This window comes from Salmo salar, chromosome 09 (genome assembly GCF_965601325.2).
Source record: "Salmo salar chromosome 09, fSalSal1, whole genome shotgun sequence".
Lineage (NCBI taxonomy): Eukaryota > Metazoa > Chordata > Actinopteri > Salmoniformes > Salmonidae > Salmo > Salmo salar.
This window is the reverse complement of record NC_138299.1, coordinates 111,520,298-111,542,343: the sequence shown is the minus strand read 5'-3', so window position 1 is coordinate 111,542,343 and position 22,046 is coordinate 111,520,298. Positions and strand designations below refer to the sequence as shown.

The following is a 22,046-nucleotide window of genomic DNA, read 5'->3' as shown; positions in this document are numbered from 1 at the left end:
TCAGGATGCTCTCAATAGTGCAGCTATAAAACCTTTTGAGGATCTGAGGACCATTTCAAATCTTTTCAGGCTCCTGAGGGGGAATAGGTTTTGTCGTGCCCTCTTCAAGACTGTCTTGGTGTGCTTGGACCATGTTAGTTTGTTGGTGATGTGGACGCCAAGGAACTTGAAACTCTCAACCTGCTCTACTACAGCCCTGTCGATGAGAATGGTGGCATGCTTGGTCCTCCTTTTCCTGTAGTCCACAATCATCTCCTTTGTCTTGATCACATTGAGGGAGAAGTTGTTGTCCTGGCACCACACGGTCAGGTCTCTGACCTCCTCCCTACAGCTGTCTCATCGTTGTCAGTGATCAGTCCTACCACTATTGTGTCATTGGCAAACTTAATGATGGTGTTGGAGTCGTGCCTGGCCGTGCAGTCATGAGTGAACAGGGAGTACAGGAGGGGACTGAACACGCACCCCTGAGGGGCCCCTGTGTTGAGGATCAGCATGGCGGATGTGTTGTTACCTACCCTTACCACCTGGGGGACGGCCCGTCAGGAAGTCCAGGATCCAGTTGCAGAGGGAGGTGTTTAGTCCCAGGGTCCTTAGCTTAGTGATGAGCTTTGAGGGCACTATGGTGTTGAACGCTGAGCTGTAGTCAATTAATAGCGTTCTCAGGTGTGAAAGGGCAGTGTGGAGTGCAATAGAGAATGCATCATCTGTGGATCTGTTGGGGCGAGTCTAGGGTTTCTGGGATAATGGTGTTGTTGTGAGCCATGACCAGCCTTTCAAAGCATTTCATGGCTATGGGTCGGTAGTCATTTAGGCAGGTTACCTTAGTCCCTGTGCCCAAGAATACTATGGTGGTCTACTTGAAGCATGTTGGTATTACAGACTCAGTCAGGGAGAGGTTGAAAATGTCAGTGAAGACACTTGCCATTTGGTCAACGCATGCTCGGACTACACGTCCTGGTAGTCCATCTGGCCCTGCGGCTGTGTGAATGTTAACCCGTTTAAAGGTTTTACTCACATCGGCTGCGGTGAGCAGGATCACACAGTCGTCCGGAACAGCTGATGGTCTCATGCATGTTTCAGTGTTACTTGCCTTGGAGCGAGCATAGAAGTTATTTAGCTCATCTGATATGCTCGTGTCACTGGGCAGCTCTCGTCTGTGCTTCCCTTTGTAGTTGGTTATACTTTGCAAGCCCTGCCACATCCGACGAGAGTAGGAGCCGGTGTAGCTGATTCGATCTTTGTTCTGTATTGATGCTTTGTCTGTTTGATGGTTTGTCCGAGGGCATAGTGGGATTTCTTATAATCTTCCGGGTTAGAGTCCCGCTCCTTGAAAGCGGCAGCTCTACTCTTTAGCTCAGTGCGAATGTTGCCTGTAATCCATGACTTCTGGTTGGGGTATGTACGTACAGTCACTGTGTTTGCAAAGTAATCGATGCACTTATTGATGAAGCAAATGTTTGATGTGATGTACTCCTCAATGCCATTTGAAGAATCCCGGAACATATTCCAGTCTGTGCTAGCAAAACCATTCCTGTTAATAGAGACCTTGAACTGTAGGAATATTAATATAAATAGTTACAATTTAAAAGGCTAAAAAGCTAGATAAAAAATAATCTGTGCTCAAACAAGTGGTTGATATGTCAATAAAAGGTAGACTAAGAATAAGGTACTTTTATTTTTTTTATATACTTATTTTGGTGAAAAGTATTATTGAATTGTTGACAACATACTATATTAGAACACATGAATTGGTTAAACCACATTTCCTGACCAATGGGGTAAATGAGTAAATTTTCAGACTTAAGGTCACCTCCACAATAATGACTTAAGGTCACTTATACAATAATGACTTAAGGTCACCTACACAATAATGACTTAAGGTCACCTATACAATAATGACTTAAGGTCACCTATACAATAATGACTTGTCACCTATACAATAATGACTTAAGGTCACCTATACAATAATGACTATAATTGTAATAAAAGATGGAACTTTATATTATCTCAAAAGTTAATGCTGTTGTACACGGAATGTGTAATGAGGGAGAGCTCGGTTTGTTGTTTTGGAAAGTTTGTTGTTTTGGAAAGTTTTGAAAGTCTTTTGAAAAAGTTTGGTTACTAGCTAGCTACCTTTTTGATTTTGGTTCCAGTGATGCGGTTGGCATCAGTTGCTGGGAAAGCTACTATCTGTCCAGTGATCCTGCTGACCAAGGCCAGGTCTGAGGAGCTGCTTGGCGTAGTAGCTAAACTAGCTGCCAGCTAGCTGCCTATCAAGCTAGCAGGGTTTTCTTCAGAGCTTAAATGCAGCCCACAAAACGGTTAGCCATTGTGGTTAAAATAAATTGATAATAGGAAGGTTGTAGGAGCTGTACTGTTAGATTTCATTGCAACCTTTGTTATTATTGACCATAATCTATTGTTGAGAAAACGTGTGTTATGGGTTTTCAACCTCCATATCGTGGATTGAGAGCTATCTAATAGAACAGAGGGTTTTCTTTAATGGAAGCTTCTCTAATGTCAAACATGTAAATGACTTCTACACCTGCATTGCTTGCTGTTTGGGGTTTTAGGCTGGGTTTCTGTACAGCACTTTGAGATATCAGCTGATGTAAGAAGGTGTAACTCCCTGGCCATAGAGAGGGTTTTTTTGTTCTTTATTTTGGTTAGGCCAGGGTGTTACATTGGGTGGGCGTTCTATGTTCCTTTGTCTATGTTTTTGTATTTCTTTGTTTTGGGCCGTGTGTGTGGCTCCCAATCAGGCACAGCTGAAGCTCGTTGTTGCTGATTGGGAGTCACACATAAGGAGCATGTTTTTCCTTTCGGTTTTGTGGGTAATTGTTTCTGTTAGTGTTTGCACCTGACAGGACTGTTTTGGCTGTCAGTTTTCTTGTATAGTGTTCACGTTGTTCTATTAAAATTCTAATGATGAACACATCCTCTGCTGCACCTTGGTCTACTTCCATAGACAGCTGTTACAGAAGGGCTATATAAATACATTTGATTTGATGTAAAGTGGGGTGTACCGCAGGGCAGCTCTCTAGGCCCTCTACTCTTCTCTATTTTTACCAATGACCTGGCATTAAACAAAGCATGTGTGTCCATGTATACTGATGATTCAACCATATACACATCAGCAACCGCAGATGAAGTCACTGAAACCCTTAACAAAGAGTTAGTCTGTTTTGGAATGGGTGGCCAGTAATAAACTGGTCCTGAACATCTCTAAAACTAAGAGTATTGTATTTGGTACAAATAACTCCCTAAGTTCTAGACCTCAGCTGAATCTGGTAATGAATGGTGTGGCTGTTGAACAAGTTGAGGAGACTAAATGACTTGATAATACCTTAGATTGTAAACCGGCATGGTCAAAACATATAGATTCAATGGTTGTAAAGATGGGGAGAGGTCTGTCCGTAATAAAGATATGCTTTGCTTTTTTGACACCACACTCCACAAAGCAAGTCCTGCAGGCTCTAGTTTTGTCTTATCTTGATTATTGTCCAGTCATATGGTCAAGTGCTGCAATGAAAGACCTAGTTAAGCTGCAGCTGGCCCAGAACAGAGTGGCACGTCTTGCTCTTCATCGTAATCAGAGGGCTATACTGTATCAACACCGTGCCCACCAGTCTCTCTTGGCTAAGAGTCGAGGAAGACTGACTGCGTCACTTCTTGTTTTTATAAGAAATATTAACGTGTAGGAAATTCATAATTGTTTGCACTGTCAACTTCCACACAGCACTGACACACACACTTACCCCAGCAAACATGCCACCAGGGGTCTTTTCACAGACCCCAGGTCCAGAACAAATTCAAGGAAACATACAGTATTATACAGAGCCATGAGTGCATGGGACTCCCTTCCATCTTATACAGTGAACAGCATACCTGGTTTCAAAAACGAATAAAGCAACACCTAATTTCAGTTGAATGCATTCAGTTGTACAACTGACAAGGTATCCCCCTTTCCCTCATGGCACAACGCCTCTCCTCCATGTGACCTACTTGTTGTGTGTATGTACTGATATGTATGTGGCTCCCGAGTGGCGCAGCGGTCTAAGGCACTGCATCTCACTGGATCACTACAGTCCCTGGTTCAAATCCAGGCTGTATCACATCCGGCCGTGATTAGGAGTCCCATAGGGCAGCGCACAATTGGCCCAGCGTCATCCTGGTTTGGCTGGGGTAGGCTGTCAACTGACTTGCCTAGTTAAATACAAATAAATGTGTAACTGATAGATGCATACACTATATGTCAATTATACATTATTTTGTCTGTACTGTCTTTTTCATTATGTGTCAGACTAGCTGTCACCATTGGCATTGGCTAATGGGGATCCTAATAAATCAAATCACCTGGGAAACCTGGATCATTTCAAATTTAAGAAAACCATTTTGAGAGACATTGCACTATACACCACATTAAAATGTATGTGTTTTCAAGTAATTGAATATTCATGCTTGGACATATAAGATTACCATATTTTATTAACATTTGACATTAGTCCTTATTTGACCTATAGTTGCCATTGAAGCAGATCTAAAGTATTTTTTTTAAATATTGTTGAAATTAGTAAAATTGTATGGAAATTGACATTCTAATATGGCATTGCTGGTATGACCCTCAGACTTCTCAACCGCCTGGTAGAGAGAGCTCTGTTATTTCCTTTTGACTTCTCAACTGCCTGGTAGAGAGAGCTCTGTTATTTCCTGTTGACTTCTCAACTGCCTGGTAGAGAGAGCTCTGTTATTTCCTGTTGACTTCTCAACCGCCTGGTAGAGAGAGCTCTGTTATTTCCAAAATAACCATCAAGTAAAAAAAAAACTATTGGAAGTTATTATTTGGGTTGTCATTAACAGGAATTTAAAGTGAAATAATTTCTTCAACATGTTTTTCAGGAGACAGTTTTGTTTTTACATTGTTGAACATACAGTAGCTTACAGGTAGATTCAGCGTTACACCATCATTAAATACAGCGACACCCTGCTTACAGACATAAACAACAAGAACAACAGATATCAAATCTGCCACAAATCTGCCACAAAAATATAAATCTAACTAAATAAAACAGAGAGTATATAAGATAAACGCTCTTCCAGCTGTCTCAATGGCGATACAGCGTTGTTGTCACAGTCTGATGTTGATCTCACTGCGTGCTCCGTCATCACCGCCACTCTCGTTGCCGTCGGCGTCGGACAGCAAACCGCTTCCGACGGTAACCGTGGTGCCGACGCTGTGTTCCAGAGCCGTGATTCGCTGCTTTAGACGTTGCTGCGCGGTGGCATACTCCATTTGTAAACGTGCCAACCGCGTCTGGAGACGATCCACACACGCCTCCAACTTCTCCACCTATAAGAGGACAGTAGTTAAGATGATGATGATGAGTATTATAATTCTGTAACCGGTTCACACACACTTCCAGTTTGTCTCCTATGTGAGGCCCATGAGGAAAATGAGTCTTCCGTATACTCTTAGTGGGGCAGTCTTTAAGGCTAGAGTCCTACGGGGGGCACTCCTTGAGGCTAGAGTCCTATGGGGGCAGTCCTTGAGGCTAGAGTCCTCTATGGGGGCCATTCAGGAAACACATAGGTCTTTAATGTGTCCACCTCAATCATCTTGCTATGCATGTTGTGCTTCCTTACAAACAAACAAACACACACCTTCTCCTCCATTTCCTCCACTCCCAGGCTATCTCCTCCCACTTCATCCAGTAGCCCCTCCTTCCTGAGGATGTCCCGCCCCCTCTGCTCCAACTGGGTTCTAGCATGAGGGAAGTCGCTGAGTGCCTCGGTCAGATCTCTCTTAGACAGACAGAACAGGTCAGAGTAACCAAGGCTACGGATGTTAGCTGTTCTCCTGTTTCCCATCTTACTGCCCCGGATGTTCAGGATGCTGACAGAGGGAAACACACAAACATTATAGTATTTATGTAACAACAATTAGACAAAAACACGCACAGTCGTGCAATCACACACACACACTAACACACACTCCCACGCCCACACACCCCCACCCCCTCCTACCTGATCTCCCCGAAGCAGCTTCCTGAAGTGAGCATGGCCAGCTGAGTAGCTCCATCATCTCCCACCACCGCCAGGCGGCCATCTTTAATAATGTACATCTCCTTCCCAATGTCTCCTTTACGACAGATATAGTCTCCTGGAGAGAAGACCTGGGGACGCAGCTTCAATACCAACTCTACTAGCAGGCCTGCTTCACAGTCCTGGAAGATACGCACCTAGAAGAGTGGGGGACAGAGAGGAGGAGAAGAGAGAGGAGGAGAGAGAGAGGCAGGCCGAGAGAGGAGGAGAGAGAGAGGCAGGCCGAGAGAGAGAGCGAGAGAGACAGGCCGAGAGAGAGAGAGAGCGAGAGAGACAGGCCGAGAGAGAGAGAGAGAGAGAGAGGGGCAGGCCGAGAGAGAGAGAGAGAGAGAGAGAGAGGGGCAGGCCGAGAGAGAGAGAGAGAGAGGCAGGCCGAGAGAGAGAGAGAGGCAGGCCGAGAGAGAGAGAGAGGCAGGCCGAGAGAGAGAGAGAGGCAGGCCGAGAGAGAGAGAGGCAGGCCGAGAGGGAGAAGGCAGGCCGAGAGAGAGGCCGAGAGGGAGAAGGCAGGCCGAGAGAGAGAGAGGCAGGCCGAGAGAGAGAGAGGCAGGCCGAGAGAGAGAGAGGCAGGCCGAGAGGGAGAGGGCAGGCCGAGAGAGAGGCCGAGAGGGAGAAGGCAGGCCGAGAGAGAGGCCGAGAGGGAGAAGTAGAAACAGCTTCAATACCAACTCTACTTCAATACCAACTCTACTTCCTCACAGTCCTGGAAGTTACACACCTCGAGAGAGGGGGAGAGAGAAAGAGAGGGAGGTGAAGAGATTGGACAGCAAGTGTGTGAGAGTATGTGTTTGTGGGTGTGGGTTCTACCTTCTTCAAAGTCTCCAGGTGCACATTGATAGCGATCTCAGCCCTCAGTTTATTGGGCAGGCTCTTCAGAACTTCCTGTTCGTCTACCGCCTTCTGATTGGTCCAGAGGTAGTCAAACCAGCGAATGACACGGTGCTCCAGGTCACGGCTGACGTGTCTGAACTGCATGTAGTGTTTTACCTGGTCGATGCGGCTCTGGAACTCTGCCCGCGTAGCGTTCATGTTGGAGATCATGGCTCCCACATTCCCCACGATGCTGGCGAAGATCAACACGCCCACCTAAAATGAACATACCCAATATGTTAATATTCTAGGATTAAGACACCCAATATGTTAATATTCTAGGATTAAGACACCCAATATGTTAATATTCTAGGATTAAGACACCCAATATGCTATTGTTCTAGGATTAAGACACCCAATATGTTAATATTCTACGATTAAGACACCCAATATGTTAATATTCTAGGATTAAGACACCCAATATGTTAATATTCTAGGATTAAGACACCCAATATGCTAATATTCTAGGATTAAGACACCCAATATGCCAATGTTGCTAAGACACACAGTATGTGAAGGTTTCCACAGAGGGTTCTACATGGAAACCAAAAAGGGTTCTCCCTGGAACCAAAAAGGGTTCTACCTGGAACCGAAAAGGGTTCTCCTATGGGGACAGCTGAAGAACCATTTAAGAACCCTTTTTCCTAAGAGTGTATCTGATCTGGGGAATAAGGTGCACTATCTAGGGAATAGGGAGCACTATCTAGGATATTGATTTTAATATAATTAATTTTGAGAAACAGACATACAACAAAATATAGAATGTGGATCCAGAGGATAATATTTGAAAGTATTAATTAAAACGGTTGTTTCCAAAGTGGTCGTCGATGGTAAAAACAATACATATAATGATTAAAAGGCAAGACTAAATTACAAATTAACATAAATACATTCATTTATATTGACAAGTTAAAAGTGGCACTATTCACTGCAATTTTCCCTAACCTTCAATATCAATAAACATTTTACATTAAAACAATCTATAATTGCACATCATACCTATCATTCAGATAAATACACCTGACCAACAGCAGGGGGCACAAGGGGCAGTGAGTGGTTTCCCTTACTGAGACAACCTTGACAAATGAAAACCTTTGCCTGCTTTTTAAAGCTATTTCTACTTTTTCCCTGCTTGATCTCCAAGGGGAAGCTATTCCATAGACAAATGCCTGTATAGAAAAACCTGCTCCTCGTTGTAGTGTTTACTCTTGGGATTTTACAAGACAACACAAGCTCTGGTATTGTGACTGTGTTGGTTATAGACCATATCAATGTGGTTTTTCATATAACCTGGGGCACGATCATTTAAGAAATCATACATATAATTAAGTTGGTCCAATCTGGACACCAAAGGCAACCTCCCAGGACTCCTGTAGCCCCATGTGGGTCCTAAGGGGGGGAGGGGGGACTTTCAACATAAACCTGGTAACATTATGTTGGTCCTGGGGGGGGGGGGGGGCATTCAGCATATACCTGGTAACATTATGTGGGTCCTGGGGGGGAGGGGGCATTCAGCATATACCTGATAACATTGTGGGTCCTGGGGGGGGGGGATATTCAGCATATACCTGATAACATTATGTGGGTCCTGGGGGGGGGGGATATTCAGCATATACCTGATAACATTATGTGGGTCCTGGGGGGGGTGGGGACATTCAGCACAAACCTGATAACATTATGTGGGTCCTGGGGGGGGGGCATTCAGCATATACCTGAAAATTATGTGGGTCCTGGGGGGGGACATTCAGCATATACCTGGTAACATTATTTTGCTTGACCTGAGTTAACTTGTTCAGCTGTTTTTGATAGCCCACTATACCAAGCAGAGCAGGCATAATCAGATGACACTGAATCAAGTTTGAGACAAGCAGTTTCTTACCTTTGATGTTAAAATATTTAGTGTTACGATATCAAAACGTCAATTTGTTCGCAATTTTAGAAAGAATTTTCGAAGTCTTCAGAAAGGGATTGATCTAGAGACAAACTACGATACGTTACACTTGTTTTAGATTCAATCTCCACAGTTTACCTTTATCTTGTCAGCCCTAAGCAATCTACGTTTTGTTAAAAACAAAATCAATTCAGTTTTTCCCAAATGTAGTGACAATTTGTTGTCCATCAACCAATCTCTGTAACAAAATGCAATTCCTTACTCAGGGTCTTCTCTATGTAATCTGTATCCTTCCCTGATACCAGCATGGTTGAGTCATCAGCATAAAGCAGGATTTTGCACTTTACTGTATCTGGCATATCATTAGGCCTCACTCCCCCCTATCTGAGATATTTACTGCAGCCCTCATCCTCCACCCGTTCTGCCAGTCACATTCTGTTAAAAGTCCCCAAAGCTCACACATCCCTGGGTACAGTTTACAGTTCGCTGCAGGTAGCGGCTGGAACGAGCTGCAACAAACACTCAAACTGGACAGTTTTATCTCAATCTCTTCATGCAAAGACTCAATCATGGACACGCTTATTGACAGTTGTGGCTGCTTTGCGTGATGTATTGTTGTCTCTACCTTCTTGACCTTTGTGCTGTTGACTTTGCCCAATAATGTTTGTACCATGTTTTGTGCTGCTACCATGTCATGTTGCTACCATGCTGTTGTCTTAGGTCTCTCTTTATGTAGTGTTGTGTTGTCTCTCTTGTAGTGATGTGTTGCTGCCTTGCTATGTTGTCTTAGGTCGCTCTTTATGTAGTGTTGTGTTGTCTCTTTATGTAGTGTTGTGTTGTCTCTCTTGTAGTGATGTGTTGCTGCCTTGCTATGTTATCTTAGGTCTCTCTTTATGTAGTGTTGTGTTGTCTCTCTCTTGTAGTGGTGTGGTGTCTCTCTCTTGTAGTGTTGTCTCTCTCTTGTAGTGATGTGTGTTGACCAATATATATATATATATATATATATATATATATATATATATATATATTGTTTTCATCTCCGTCCCAACAGGAGGCCTTTTGCCTTTTGGTAGGATGTCATTGTAAATAAGAACATGTTCTTAACTGACTTGCCTAGTTAAATAAAAGGTTAAATAAATAAATACAAATAAATGTGTAACTGATAGATACACACACTACATGTAAATTATAAATTATAAATAATAATAAATAAATACATGAACATATTATTAGAAATTAGAGAGGCCCTAAAATGGATCCCTGTGGTACTCCACAGGATATTTCTTTGGCCTCTGACATCACCAACATTACATACTTGTGTTGTGTTGGTCAGATAAGACCTAAACCACTGCTACATCATTTAGACCCCTGCATTTCAGTTTCATCAGGAGAATATCATTGGTCCACAGTGTCAAAAGCTTTCTACAAGTCTAACATGACCATAGCTGTATAGTTCCACTTCTCACTTTCCTGCTTAATGTGGTCAAAAAGGTGGATAAGGCAAGTAGTGGAATGAGCTGTTCTAAAGCCAGACTGGAGTTCAGAAAGAGGATTGTTCTCCAGAAGGTATCCTTCAAGTTGATTAGAAACTAATCTCTCAACAACTTTGGATGAGGTTCTGAGGATTGACACAGGCCTGTAGTTTCCTACATTTGTTTTACTGCTCTTCTTGTGGAGTGGAACCATCCAGGGCTGTTTTGAGATCATTGGGAAACGTACCACTAGTAATAGAAAGGTTTACAATATGAGTTATCATTTTAGCAGTGACACAAGCACTATCCTTTATGAATCTTGCTGGAAGGTTATCCAGCCCAGTTGCTTTGTTGGTGCTCATTAAGCATAGTAGATTGGAAACTTTGTCCTCTGTTACCATGCACAGCTCAAACAAATCATTAGTGATCCTTTGCTATGGTAAAAGTTGTTAATAAAGACTGGCCATGGTGTCCAGAGTAGGTGGGTAACTTATTAACCAGATATGAGGCTATAGTTGTTAAAACTGGGTTAAAATAATTAGCAACCTTTGCCTGGTCATAACATGAAACATCATCAATATCCAGGTTAATACTACAGGATTTTCCCTTATGTAGAGCTTTTGAGCCATTGTCCTTTAAAATGTTCCACAGTTTACGAGGCTGATGTAAGTTGTCATTAACAGTGTCTATGTAATGTTAGGATTTGGCCTTATCCATTTTGTATCTTGCCTGGTTTCTACAGTTAATATAACCATCATAATCGTATTGTAGATTTGTCCTTCTGAATCTGGCCAGGTAGCGATCCCTTTTCCTTTTCTAAGATCTCAGAAGTGATCCATTTCCCTGACCGCTAGTTTGATTCTAATTTGTTTCATTGGAGTCAGAGAGTTGAGCGCAGACAGAAACAGATTGTTAAAAAGATACCAAGCTTGATCAAATCAAACTTTAATTTGTCACATGCGCCGAATACAACAAGTGCAGACATTACCGTGAAATATTTACTTACAAGCCCTTAACCAACAGTGCAGTTCAAGAAGAGTTAAGAAAATATTTACCAAATAAAATAAAATAAAAAATAATAGAAAGTAACACAATAAAATAACAATAACGAGTCTATATACAGAGGGTACCGGTACCGAGTCAGTGTGCGGGGGTACAGGTTTGTTGAGGTAAATTGTACATGTAGGTAGGGGTGAAGTGACATCACAGTTTAGTACATGAGACCAATCCAAATGTCCAAGTCCTTCTGCAAAACGTTCCTTTGAGTTTTGTTTTATAGATTGTACCTTCATGTAGTTATTACCTGTCTCTAGTAGCAGTTTGGATGTCTTACGGGTACAGCAGGTTACCATATGATCACTAAAACCAATATTTAAGACTCCTGACTGACAGACGTTCTCTTGGTCTGATACAATAATCAAATCCAAAGTTGATTTACTGTCAATACACACCCGGGTTGGCTCAACAATCAGTTGTTTCAGTCCAAATAACTGATTAAAGTTATCCAGGGCATTTACTAGTGTATTTCTCTGGGATGGTAACTGTACATTTGTATTAAAACCACCAATCAGAATACATTCTCTATCAGCCAATACATTGTGATCACAGCAATTCAGTTCAATCATAGACATTCTTCTGCTTAGGAGGCCGATAACACAGACCAACCAGTACAGGACGACATTCAGGAAGAAGTGTTTCTACCCATGCAACCTCAAGACCATCCATTTTCAGATCTGAACAAGGGATAAAATGCACATCCTTCCTAGTAAAAACACACTGCCACCATTTCAGTTTCAGATTATTCTATAAATGCTTAAACCTGGTAGCTCAACCTCATCGTCCTCAGTAGACCCATCGAGTCATGTCTCAGTCACAGCAACTACTGAAGCCTGGGTGTTAGAAGCCAGGAGTTTTAAGTCCTCTAATTTCGGCAGCAGGCTCCGTGCGTTCACATGGATAAAGTGAAGACCTCTCTGATTGAAACAGTCAAACATGTCATCTTCTGTGCCCACTGCTGATACATCAACTATCTCATCTAGATTTCACTCATCATCCCTGCTTGTGCCCAGCATCCCAATGTTTGGAACCACATTTACACAGCATACATTGCAAACAAGCGAAATGTTACTTTGAGACTTTACAGATTCATCATATGACAAGTGTTGGATATCTCCACACTTTATGTGATCAAACAAATCACAAATGTCATTAGCCACCGCATTGGAATTCTTCCTTACGGTCTTACCGCAGTTTGGGCATAGTTGTTTAGCTTGCTTTGTGGTGTTTGGGCCAGGACAGGGGTGTACATCACCACAGAGTAGCAGACTGAAAGTAAAAAGCAGCTTGTTAGGGTTAACACCGGTCTCAGCTGCGCTGCAGAGTTTCCTGTGTACATCAAGATAAGAGGATTCTACTGCACCTAGCACCAAGATAAGAGGTCTCTACCTCTTTGGGATACGATACAGTCCATGGAGAATAAGAGCACCTCCTCCCAGCTGCCCACTGCACTGAGGATAGGAAACATTGTCACCACCGATAAATCTACGATAATCGATCATTTCAATAAGCATTTTTCTACCGCTGGCCATGCTTCCACCTGGCTACCCCAAACCCGGCCAACATTTCAGCACCCCCCGCAGCAACTTGCCCAAGCCTCCCCATTTCTCCTTCACCCAAATCCAGACAGCTGATGTTCTGAAAGAGTTACAAAATCTGGATCCCTACCAATCAGCTGGGCTAGACAATCTGGTCCCTCTCTTTCTAAAATTATCCACCGAAATTGTTGCAACCCCTATTACTAGCCTGTTCAACCTCTGTTTCGTATCGTCTGAGATCCCCAAAGATTGGAAAGCTGCCGCGGTCATCCCCCTCTTCAAAGGGGGAGACACTCTAGGCCCAAACTCTTATAGACCTATATCCATCCTGCCCTGCCTTTCTAAAATCTTCAAAAGCCAAGTTAACAAACAGATCACCGACCATTTCGAATCCCACTGTACCTTCTCCACTATGCAATCTGGTTTCCGAGCTGGTCATGGGTGCACCTCAGCCACGCTCAAGGTCCTAAACGATATCATAACCGAAATCGATAAAAGACAATACTGTGCAGCTGTCTTCATCGACCCGACCAAGGCTTTCGACTCTGTCAATCACTGCATTCTTATTGGCAGACTCAATAGCCTTGGTACTGCACTATCTAGGGAATAGTGTTCTATGTCAGACATAAAGTAGTCCACTATCTAGGGAATAGGGTTTATGGTATAGGGTTACATTATACACTCACCAGGAAGTCAAAGACCACGAAGAGGAACTCCTCATCTCGTACGGGTGGCGGTGTCTCTCCTATGGTGGTGAGGGTGAGGGTGGACCAGTAGAGGCAGTAGATGTAACCCCGCGACAGAGTGGTCTGGTTGGGATACACCCAGGAGTCAGACCCCAGTCCCAGGGCCTTGGAGAAGGAGTAGTACATACAGGCATTCCAGTGGATGATCACCTGGAGGAGAAACAGCAGGTTAGGGTTAAATCAAATTAACATTTATTTGTCAACAGGTGTAGACTAACAGGAAAAGCTTACTTATGGGTCCTTTTCCAACAACCCACTGGGCAAAAACTGGTTGAATCAAGATTGTTTCCTAGTCATTTCAACCCCTCAAATCTATGCAATAACGTTGAATCAGTAGCAGACAGACTCAGGGTAGTAGACAGACTCAGGGTAGTAGACAGACTCAGGGTAGTAGACAGACTCAGGATAGCAGACAGACTCAGGATAGCAGACAGACTCAGGGTATTAGACAGACTCAGGGTATTAGACAGACTCAGGGTATTAGACAGACTCAGGGTAGTAGACAGACTCAGGGTATTAGACAGACTGAGGGTATTAGACAGACTCATTGGATTTGCTAAAAGTCATCAACGTAAGGGCATTTAGTATTTTTTTCACCCAACTTTTACCTTTAATCCAATGATAGGTAGCCTAGCGGTTAGGAGTGTTGGGCCAGTAACCGAAAGGTTTGTCGTTTGAATCCCCAAGCTGACTAGGTAAAAAAATCTGCCGATGTGCCCATGAGCAAGGCACTTAACCCTAATTGCTCCTGTAAGTCACTCTGAATAAGAGGGTCTGCTAAATTACTCAAGTGTGTGTGTGTGTGTGTGTGTGTGGGGTGTCAGTATATGTATGTGTGTATGTGTGTATGTATGTGTGAGTGTGTGGGTAGATTCAGTGCAAAAGAGTTAGCTGGAAAAAGGGTCAATGCAGGTAGTCCGTGGTAGCCATTTGATGAGCTATTTAGCAGTCTATGGCTTGGGGGTAGAAGCTGTTCAGGGTCCTGTTGGTTCCAGACTTGGTGCTCTGGTACTGCTTGCTGTGCGGTAGCAGAGAAAACAGTCTATGGCTTGGGGGTAGAAGCTGTTCAGGGTCCTGTTGGGTGGCTGGACTCTCCTCCTGATATAGAGGTACTGGATGGAAGGGAACTCGGCCCCAGTGATGAACTGGGCCGTTCACACCACCCTTCCCAGTGATGTACTGGGCCGTTCACACCACCCTTAGCAGTGATGTACTGGGCCGTTCACACCACCCTTTGAAGTCAGTGCATTGCAGTTGCCATACCAAGCAGTCGCGCAGCCAGTCAAGATGCTCTCAATGGTGCAGCTGTAGAACCTTTTGAAGATCTGAGGGCCCATGCCAATCTTTTCAGCCTCGTGAGAGGGACGAGGTTGTGCCCTCTTCACAACTGTGTGGGTGGACCTTGATAATTCCTTAGTAATGTGGACGCCAAGAAACTAATACAACCCCATTGATGTGGATATGGGTGTGCTCGCTCCTCCGTTTCCTGTAGTTCGCGATCAGCTCTTTTTTAATGTTAGAGTGTGTGTGTGTTTATATACTGGCTTAATTCTGTTTGCTTATTAGTATAGCTTCCTTGCTGATGAGCCCAAACTGGTATTCGATGTTGAATCCTCAGCCTCGCATACCCATGTGACCACCCTGTTTGAAACACTTTAGACAGCTGCGCCACCAAACAACTCGCCACTGGATGGTGCAGGTGGTGGCATTTTTAGCTGAGCTGTAAGTTTAACTAATTCAACTTGGTTACACATGCATGCTTGTGTGTGTAAATGTGTTAGTTTGTGTGTGTACCACATATCTCTCACCAGTGGTGTGTGTGTGTGTGTGTGTGTGTGTGTGTGTGTGTGTGTGTGTGTGTGTGTGTGTGTGTGTGTGTGTGTGTGTGTGTGTGTGTGTGTGTGTGTGTGTGGGGGGGGCACGTACCAGTATGTAAAGGACCAGGTTAGTGATGCGGAAGGCATTGGGGTAACTGGTCCTGGTCTCTGTGCGGTCGAAGAACTCGAACATGCGGTTGAACCGCAGCAGTCTGTTGAAGCGGAGGAGAGGAGTGTGTATTCCCAGAGATAGGTAGAACAGGTCAGTAGGCAGGATAGACAACAGGTCTAGTTTAAACTGAACCGTCTTCAGATAACTGTCTCTCAGCTTAGAGAGGTCCTTCACCAACAGACCCTGCTCCAGGAAACCTGATAAACAAACAGGTAGAGTTACACAATCAGTGTTAGGGCACAGGCTCAGGGTAGGCAGACAGACTCAGGGTAGGCAGACAGACTCAGGGTGGATATTGTCCTCCAATGCTCTTTGAGGAGGTGAGAACAGGGGACGTGAGGATTCAAGGAAAGAGAACAGAAACACGACAGAAACACATTGTGAGAAATTGACCTCTGACCTGTGCGTAGCCTGACGGCTGTGTCCAAGATGTAGAGACCGTCACACAGGTAGTCCAACACCAGCCACACGATGGCACCACTCGTCTGAAGCTCATCAAAACATGCCCTGCACAGAACACACAACAATTCTGTCACTACATTACTGTCACTACAATACTGTCACTACCTTACTGTCACTACATTACTGTCACTACATATCTTTAAGGTGAGCAAAGAATGAACCAGCCAGTCTGATGCTAGGTGGGGTAGCTTCAAATCAAGACACATTGTTGACTAAAAGGGAGTGGTCGAAATGTACACAATTTCCCTTGAGGAAAATGGGGGAGGGTCATCTGTTTAAAATTTGAATTTAGATTAAATGTCATATCGCTCAGGGGTTGATAATGAGCTGCTTGTTATAGTATCTCATCAGGGGTTTCACATTCTTGAAATAAAGTGGTGATCCTAAGACAGGGAATTGTTACTAGTATTAAATGTCTTATCGCTCAGGGGTTGATAATGAGTTGCTTGTTATAGTATCTCATGTGTGCCCGATGATGCCCCTCATCCCTGATGCTCTGCTGGGCGCTCAGTATCAAGTTATGTTAGTGTGGTCTTGATTACTATAGGCCATAGGCCTAGGCTACAGTGGCTTGCGAAAGTATTCACCGCCCCCTTGGCATTTTTCCTATTTTGATGCCTTACAACATGGAATTAACGTAGATTTTTTTGGCGGTTAATATCCTTTGATTTACACAACATGCCTACCACTTTGAAGATGCCAAATATGTTTTATTGTGTAACAAACAAGAAATAAGACTTGAGCGTGCATAACTGGTCATCCCCCCCAAAGTCAATACTTTTTAGAGCCACCTTTCGAACAATTACAGCTGCAAGTGTTGTGGGGTATGTCTCTATAAGCTTGGCACATCTAGCCACTGGGATGTTTTCCCATTCTTCAAGGCAAAACTGCTCCAGCTCTTTCAAGTTGGATGGGATCCGCTGGTGTACAGCAATCTTTAAGTCATACCACAGATTCTCAATTGGATTGAGGTCTGGGCTTTGACTAGGCCATTCCAAGACATTTAAATGTTTCCCCTTAAACCACTCAAGTGTTGCTTTAGCAGTATGCTTAGGGTCATTGTCCTGCTGGAAGGTGAACCTACGTCCCAGTCACAAATCTCTGGAAGACTGAAACAGGTTTCCCTCAAGAAACTCCCTGTATTTAGCGCCGTCCATCATTCCTTCAATTCTGACCAGTTTCCCAGTCCATGCTGATGAAAAACATGTCCCCAGCATGATGCTGCCACCACCGTGCTTCACTGTGGAGATGGAGTTCTCGGGGTGATGAGAGGTGTTGGGTTTGCGCCAGAGTACCAGAGTACCTTCTTCCATATGTTTGGGGTGTCTCCCACATGCCTTTTGGCGAAAACCAAATGTTTTTGCTTATTTTTTTCTTTAAGCAATTACTTTTTTCTGGCCACTCTTCCGTAAAGCCCAGCTCTGTGGAGTGTACGGCTGAAAGTGATCCTATGGACATATACTCTAATCTCCGCTGTAGAGCTTTGCAGCTCCTTCAGGGTTATCTTTGGTCTCTTTGTTGCCTCTTTGATTAATGCCTTCCTTGACTGGTCTGTGGGTTTTGGTGGGCGGCACTCTCTTGGCAGGTTTGTTGGAATGCCATATTCTTTCAATTTTTTAATAATGGATTTAATGGTCCTCCGTGGGATGTTGAACGTTTTTTTATAACCCAACAATGATCTGTACTTCTCCACAACTTTGTCCCTGACCTGTTTGGAAAGCTCTTTGGTCTTCATGGTGCCGCTTGCTTGGTGGTGCCTCTTGCTTAGTGGTGTTGCAGACTCTGGGGCCTTTCAGATCAGGTGTATATATACAATTGAAGTCGGAAGTTTAAATATACCTCAGCCAAATACATTTAAACTCAGTTTTCTCAAATCCTGACATTTAATCCTAGTAAAATATTCCTGTTTTAGGTCAGTAAGGATCACCACTTTATTTTAAGAATGTGAAATGTCAGAATAATAGTAGAGAGAATGATTTATTTCAGCTTTTATTTCTTTCATCCCATTCCCAGTGGGTCAGAAGTTTACATACACTCAATTAGTATTTGGTAGCATTGGCTTTAAATTATTTAACTTAGGTCAAACATTTCGGGTAGCCTTCCACAAGCTTCCCAAAATAAGCTGGGTGAACTTGGGCCCATTCCTCCTGACAGAGCTGGTGTAAGTGAGTCAAGTTGGTAGGCCTCTTTGCTCACACCCACTTTTTCAGTTCTGCCCACACATTTTCTATAGGATTGAGGTCAGGGCTTTGTGATGGCCACTCCAATACCTTGACTTTGTTGTCCTTAAGCCATTTTGCCACAACTTTGGAAGTATGCTTGGGGTCATTGTCCATTTGGAAGACCCATTTGCGACCAAGCTTTAACTTCCTGACTGATGCCTTGAGATGTTGCTTTGATAAATCCACATAATTTTCCTACCTCATGATGTCATTTATTTTCTGGGGTAAACCAGTCCCTTCTACAGCAAAGCAGCCCCACGACATGATGCTGCCACCCCCGTGCTTCACGGTTGGGATGGTGTTCTTCGGCTTGCAAGCCTCCCCCTTTTTCCTCCAAACATAACGATGGTCATTATGGCCAAACAGTTCTCTTTTTCTTTCATCACACCAGAGGACATTTCTCCAAAAAGTACGATCTTTGTCCCCTTGTGCATTTGCAAACCGTAGTCTGGCTTTTTTATGGCGGTTTTGGAGCAGTGGCTTCTTCCTTGCTGAGCGGCCTTTCAGGTTATGTCGATATAGGACTCGTTTTACTGTGGATATAGATACTTTTGTACCTGTTTCCTCCAGCATCTTCACAAGGTCCTTTGCTGCTGTTCTGGGATTGATTTACACTTTTCGTAGCAAAGTAAGTTCATCTCTAGGAGACAGAACGTGTCTCCTTCCTGAGCGGTATGATGGCTGCGTGGTCCCATGATGTTTATACTTGCTTACTATTGTTTGTACAGATGAATGTGGCACCTTCAGGCGTTTGGAAATTGCTCCCAAGGATGTACCAGACTTGTGGAGGTCTACATTTTTTTCTGAGGTCTTGTCTGATTTCTTTTGATTTTCCCATGATGTCAAGCACAGTCAACTTAGTGTATGTAAACTTCTGACCCACTGGAATTGTGATACAGTGAATTATAAGTGAAATAATCTGTCTGTAAACAATTGTTGGAAAAATTACTTGTGTCATGCACAAAATAGATATCCTAACCGACTTGCCAAAACTATAGTTTGTTAACAAGAAATTTGTGGAGTGGTTGAAAAACTAGTTTTAATGACTCCAACCTAACTGTATGTTAATGTCCGACTTCCACTCTATACTGAGATCATGTGACAGATCATGTGACACTTGGATTGCACACCACCTGTGACTTTTTTAAAACTAATTCTGACTTTTGAACGTAATTGGTTGCACCACATCTTATTTAGGGGCTTCATAGCAAAGGGGGTGAATACATATGCACGCACCACTTTTCAGTTTTTGAATTTTTTTGAATTTTATGACAAGTAATTTTTTTCATTTCACTTCACCAATTTGGACTATTTTGTGTATGTCCATTACATGAAATCCAAATAAAAATCAATTTAAATTACAGGTTGTAATGCAACAAAATAGTAAAAACATCTGTAACGATCGTTGTAGAGAGGGGACCAAGATGCAGCGTGGCACGTGTTCATGATTATTTATTTGAATCAAACAAACACTCGAACAAAACTAACAAAGGCAAAAGAAAGCGTACAGTTCTGTCAGGTACTGAAGCACAAAACAGAAAACAACTACCCACAAACACAGGTGGGAAAAGGCTGCCTAAGTATGGTTCCCAATCAGAGACAACGATAGACAGCTCTGATTGGAAACCATACCTGGCCAAAACATAGAAATATTATGACATAGAATGCCCACCCCACATCCTGACCTAAGAAAATAGAGAAATAAACCGTCTCTCTCAGGTCAGGGCGTGACAACACTAAGGGGATGAATACTTATGCAAGGCACTGTATATGAAGAGCATGCTCAGAGAAGCACAGGGCAAAGTTATATATCTAAGAAATTACCTTCCTTCCTGAGTATTTGCACTGCTGGAATGGTGTATAAAAAACTAGGCTACCCTGCATTACCCACTGCAATGGATAGGCTATCCCAATCATAAGCCCTGGCCTGCCCTGCTCTTGCTGATGTAAACCCTTTTGTGTTGCCTAAACAATGGCTGTGCTGTGTACAGTGGCACTCAGGAAGTGAATCAAAGGCTTCCTCTGATTATTTTCTTCTTCATTTGTTTAAAAAATGCAATAACTATGAGGGAGAAAGCGAAGATGAGAACGAGGGCTGGAGGTAGGCTTGGTACTGCTATAGTTTTTTTTGAATAAAAACAATACGTTTTGTTGCCCATAATGAAGCTATTGAACAAAAAGTATTGACCACACAATAAGCCATATATTCAAAAAATTCCTATAATTTACATTACTATGAAGTGGAAGCTGCAGAGATTGACAGCGCCTGGGTGCTGAAAGTAGGCTAATTCGAGAAGGCCTAATTAAATTAAACAGTCTTTTAAATTGACTTCAGGCTACTAACAACACAAGGGTTTTGTGTTGGAGACAATTTCTTCCTATTCAGAAATAAGAGGTAGGCCTACCTGTTGGACATGTTATAATATATTCATAATAATAATAATAATAATAATAATAATATCTGCATTGTGTCCCACCACCCACCAACCCCCCTATTTATGCTACTGCTACTCTCTGTTCATCATATATGCATAATGACTTTAACCATATCTACATGTACATACTAACTCAATCAGCCTGACTAACCGGTGTCTGTATATAGCCTTGCTACTCTTATTTTCAAATGTATTTTTACTGTCGTTTTATTTCTTTACTTACACACACACACCTTTTTTTCACACTACTGGTTAGAGCCTGTAAGTAAGCATTTCACTGTGAGGTCTACACCTGTTGTATTCAGCGCACGTGACAAATAAACTTTGATTTGATTCTATAGCGTTTTTCATAACAATCTCAAAGCGCTTCAAAAGCAACCAAGCAATACATCATCATGAGAAACGTAACTATAACCAGACTACTCATGATGTATTGGTTGATCTAACTATAACTAGACTACTAGTGATGATGTATTGGTTTTTCTAACTATAACTAGACTACTAGTGATGATGTATTGGTTGATCTAACTATAACTAGACTACTAGTGATGATGTATTGGTTGATCTAACTATAACTAGACTACTAGTGATGATGTATTGGTTGATCTAACTATAACTAGACTACTAGTGATGATGTATTGGTTGATCTAACTATAACTAGACTACTAGTGGTGATGTATTGGTTGATCTAACTATAACTAGACTACTAGTGATGTATTGGTTGATCTAACTATAGTTGCATTTGAATGAACTTTTAGGAACACAGGTTTGGCCAGTCTTTGGATAGAGAATCATGTGGTGATTTGTGCATGCCTTGTTAATTTAGCCTATCAGATGCTCTTCCATTCCCATGCCCTGATCAGTCACCAGACATATATTTTGCAACAACAATATAGAGGAATGAATTAGAAAATGTGCTTATATAAAATGTGCATACAGGCCTAACTAATGTGTTAAGAAACAAATGGCTTTCCCTCTAATTCATTGATCATCAGATACTTCAGTTGTAACTGCTGAGCTACATTTTTAAAGTTGGTAGATTTAGAAAAATATATATATGTATTTCACCTTTATTTAACCAGGTAGGCCAGTTGAGAACAAGTTCTCATTTACAACTGTGACCAGGCCAAGATAAAGCAAAGCAGCGCGACTAAAACAACAACACAGAGTTTCACATGAAATAAACACATGTACAGTTAATAACACAACAGAAAAATCTATATACAGTGTGTGCAAATGTAGTAAGATTAGAAAGGTAAAGCAATA

General features: G+C 42.7%; 1 protein-coding gene across 1 annotated transcript in view; it reads right to left on the bottom strand.

Moving 5' to 3' along the window:
• Positions 1 to 4,513: 4,513 nt before the first annotated feature.
• LOC106612322 (cyclic nucleotide-gated cation channel) overlaps positions 4,514 to 22,046 on the bottom strand; it is a 35,908-nt gene continuing 18,375 nt past the window's right edge. The window contains exons 5-11 of the mRNA XM_014213371.3: positions 16,062 to 16,168; positions 15,599 to 15,858; positions 13,613 to 13,822; positions 6,907 to 7,185; positions 6,025 to 6,239; positions 5,662 to 5,893; positions 4,514 to 5,350 (exon numbers count right to left, since the gene is read on the bottom strand). Coding sequence (XP_014068846.1) covers positions 5,129 to 5,350; positions 5,662 to 5,893; positions 6,025 to 6,239; positions 6,907 to 7,185; positions 13,613 to 13,822; positions 15,599 to 15,858; positions 16,062 to 16,168 — 1,525 coding nt within the window. The 3' untranslated portion in view covers positions 4,514 to 5,128. The remainder of the gene's footprint in view (positions 5,351 to 5,661; positions 5,894 to 6,024; positions 6,240 to 6,906; positions 7,186 to 13,612; positions 13,823 to 15,598; positions 15,859 to 16,061; positions 16,169 to 22,046) is intronic.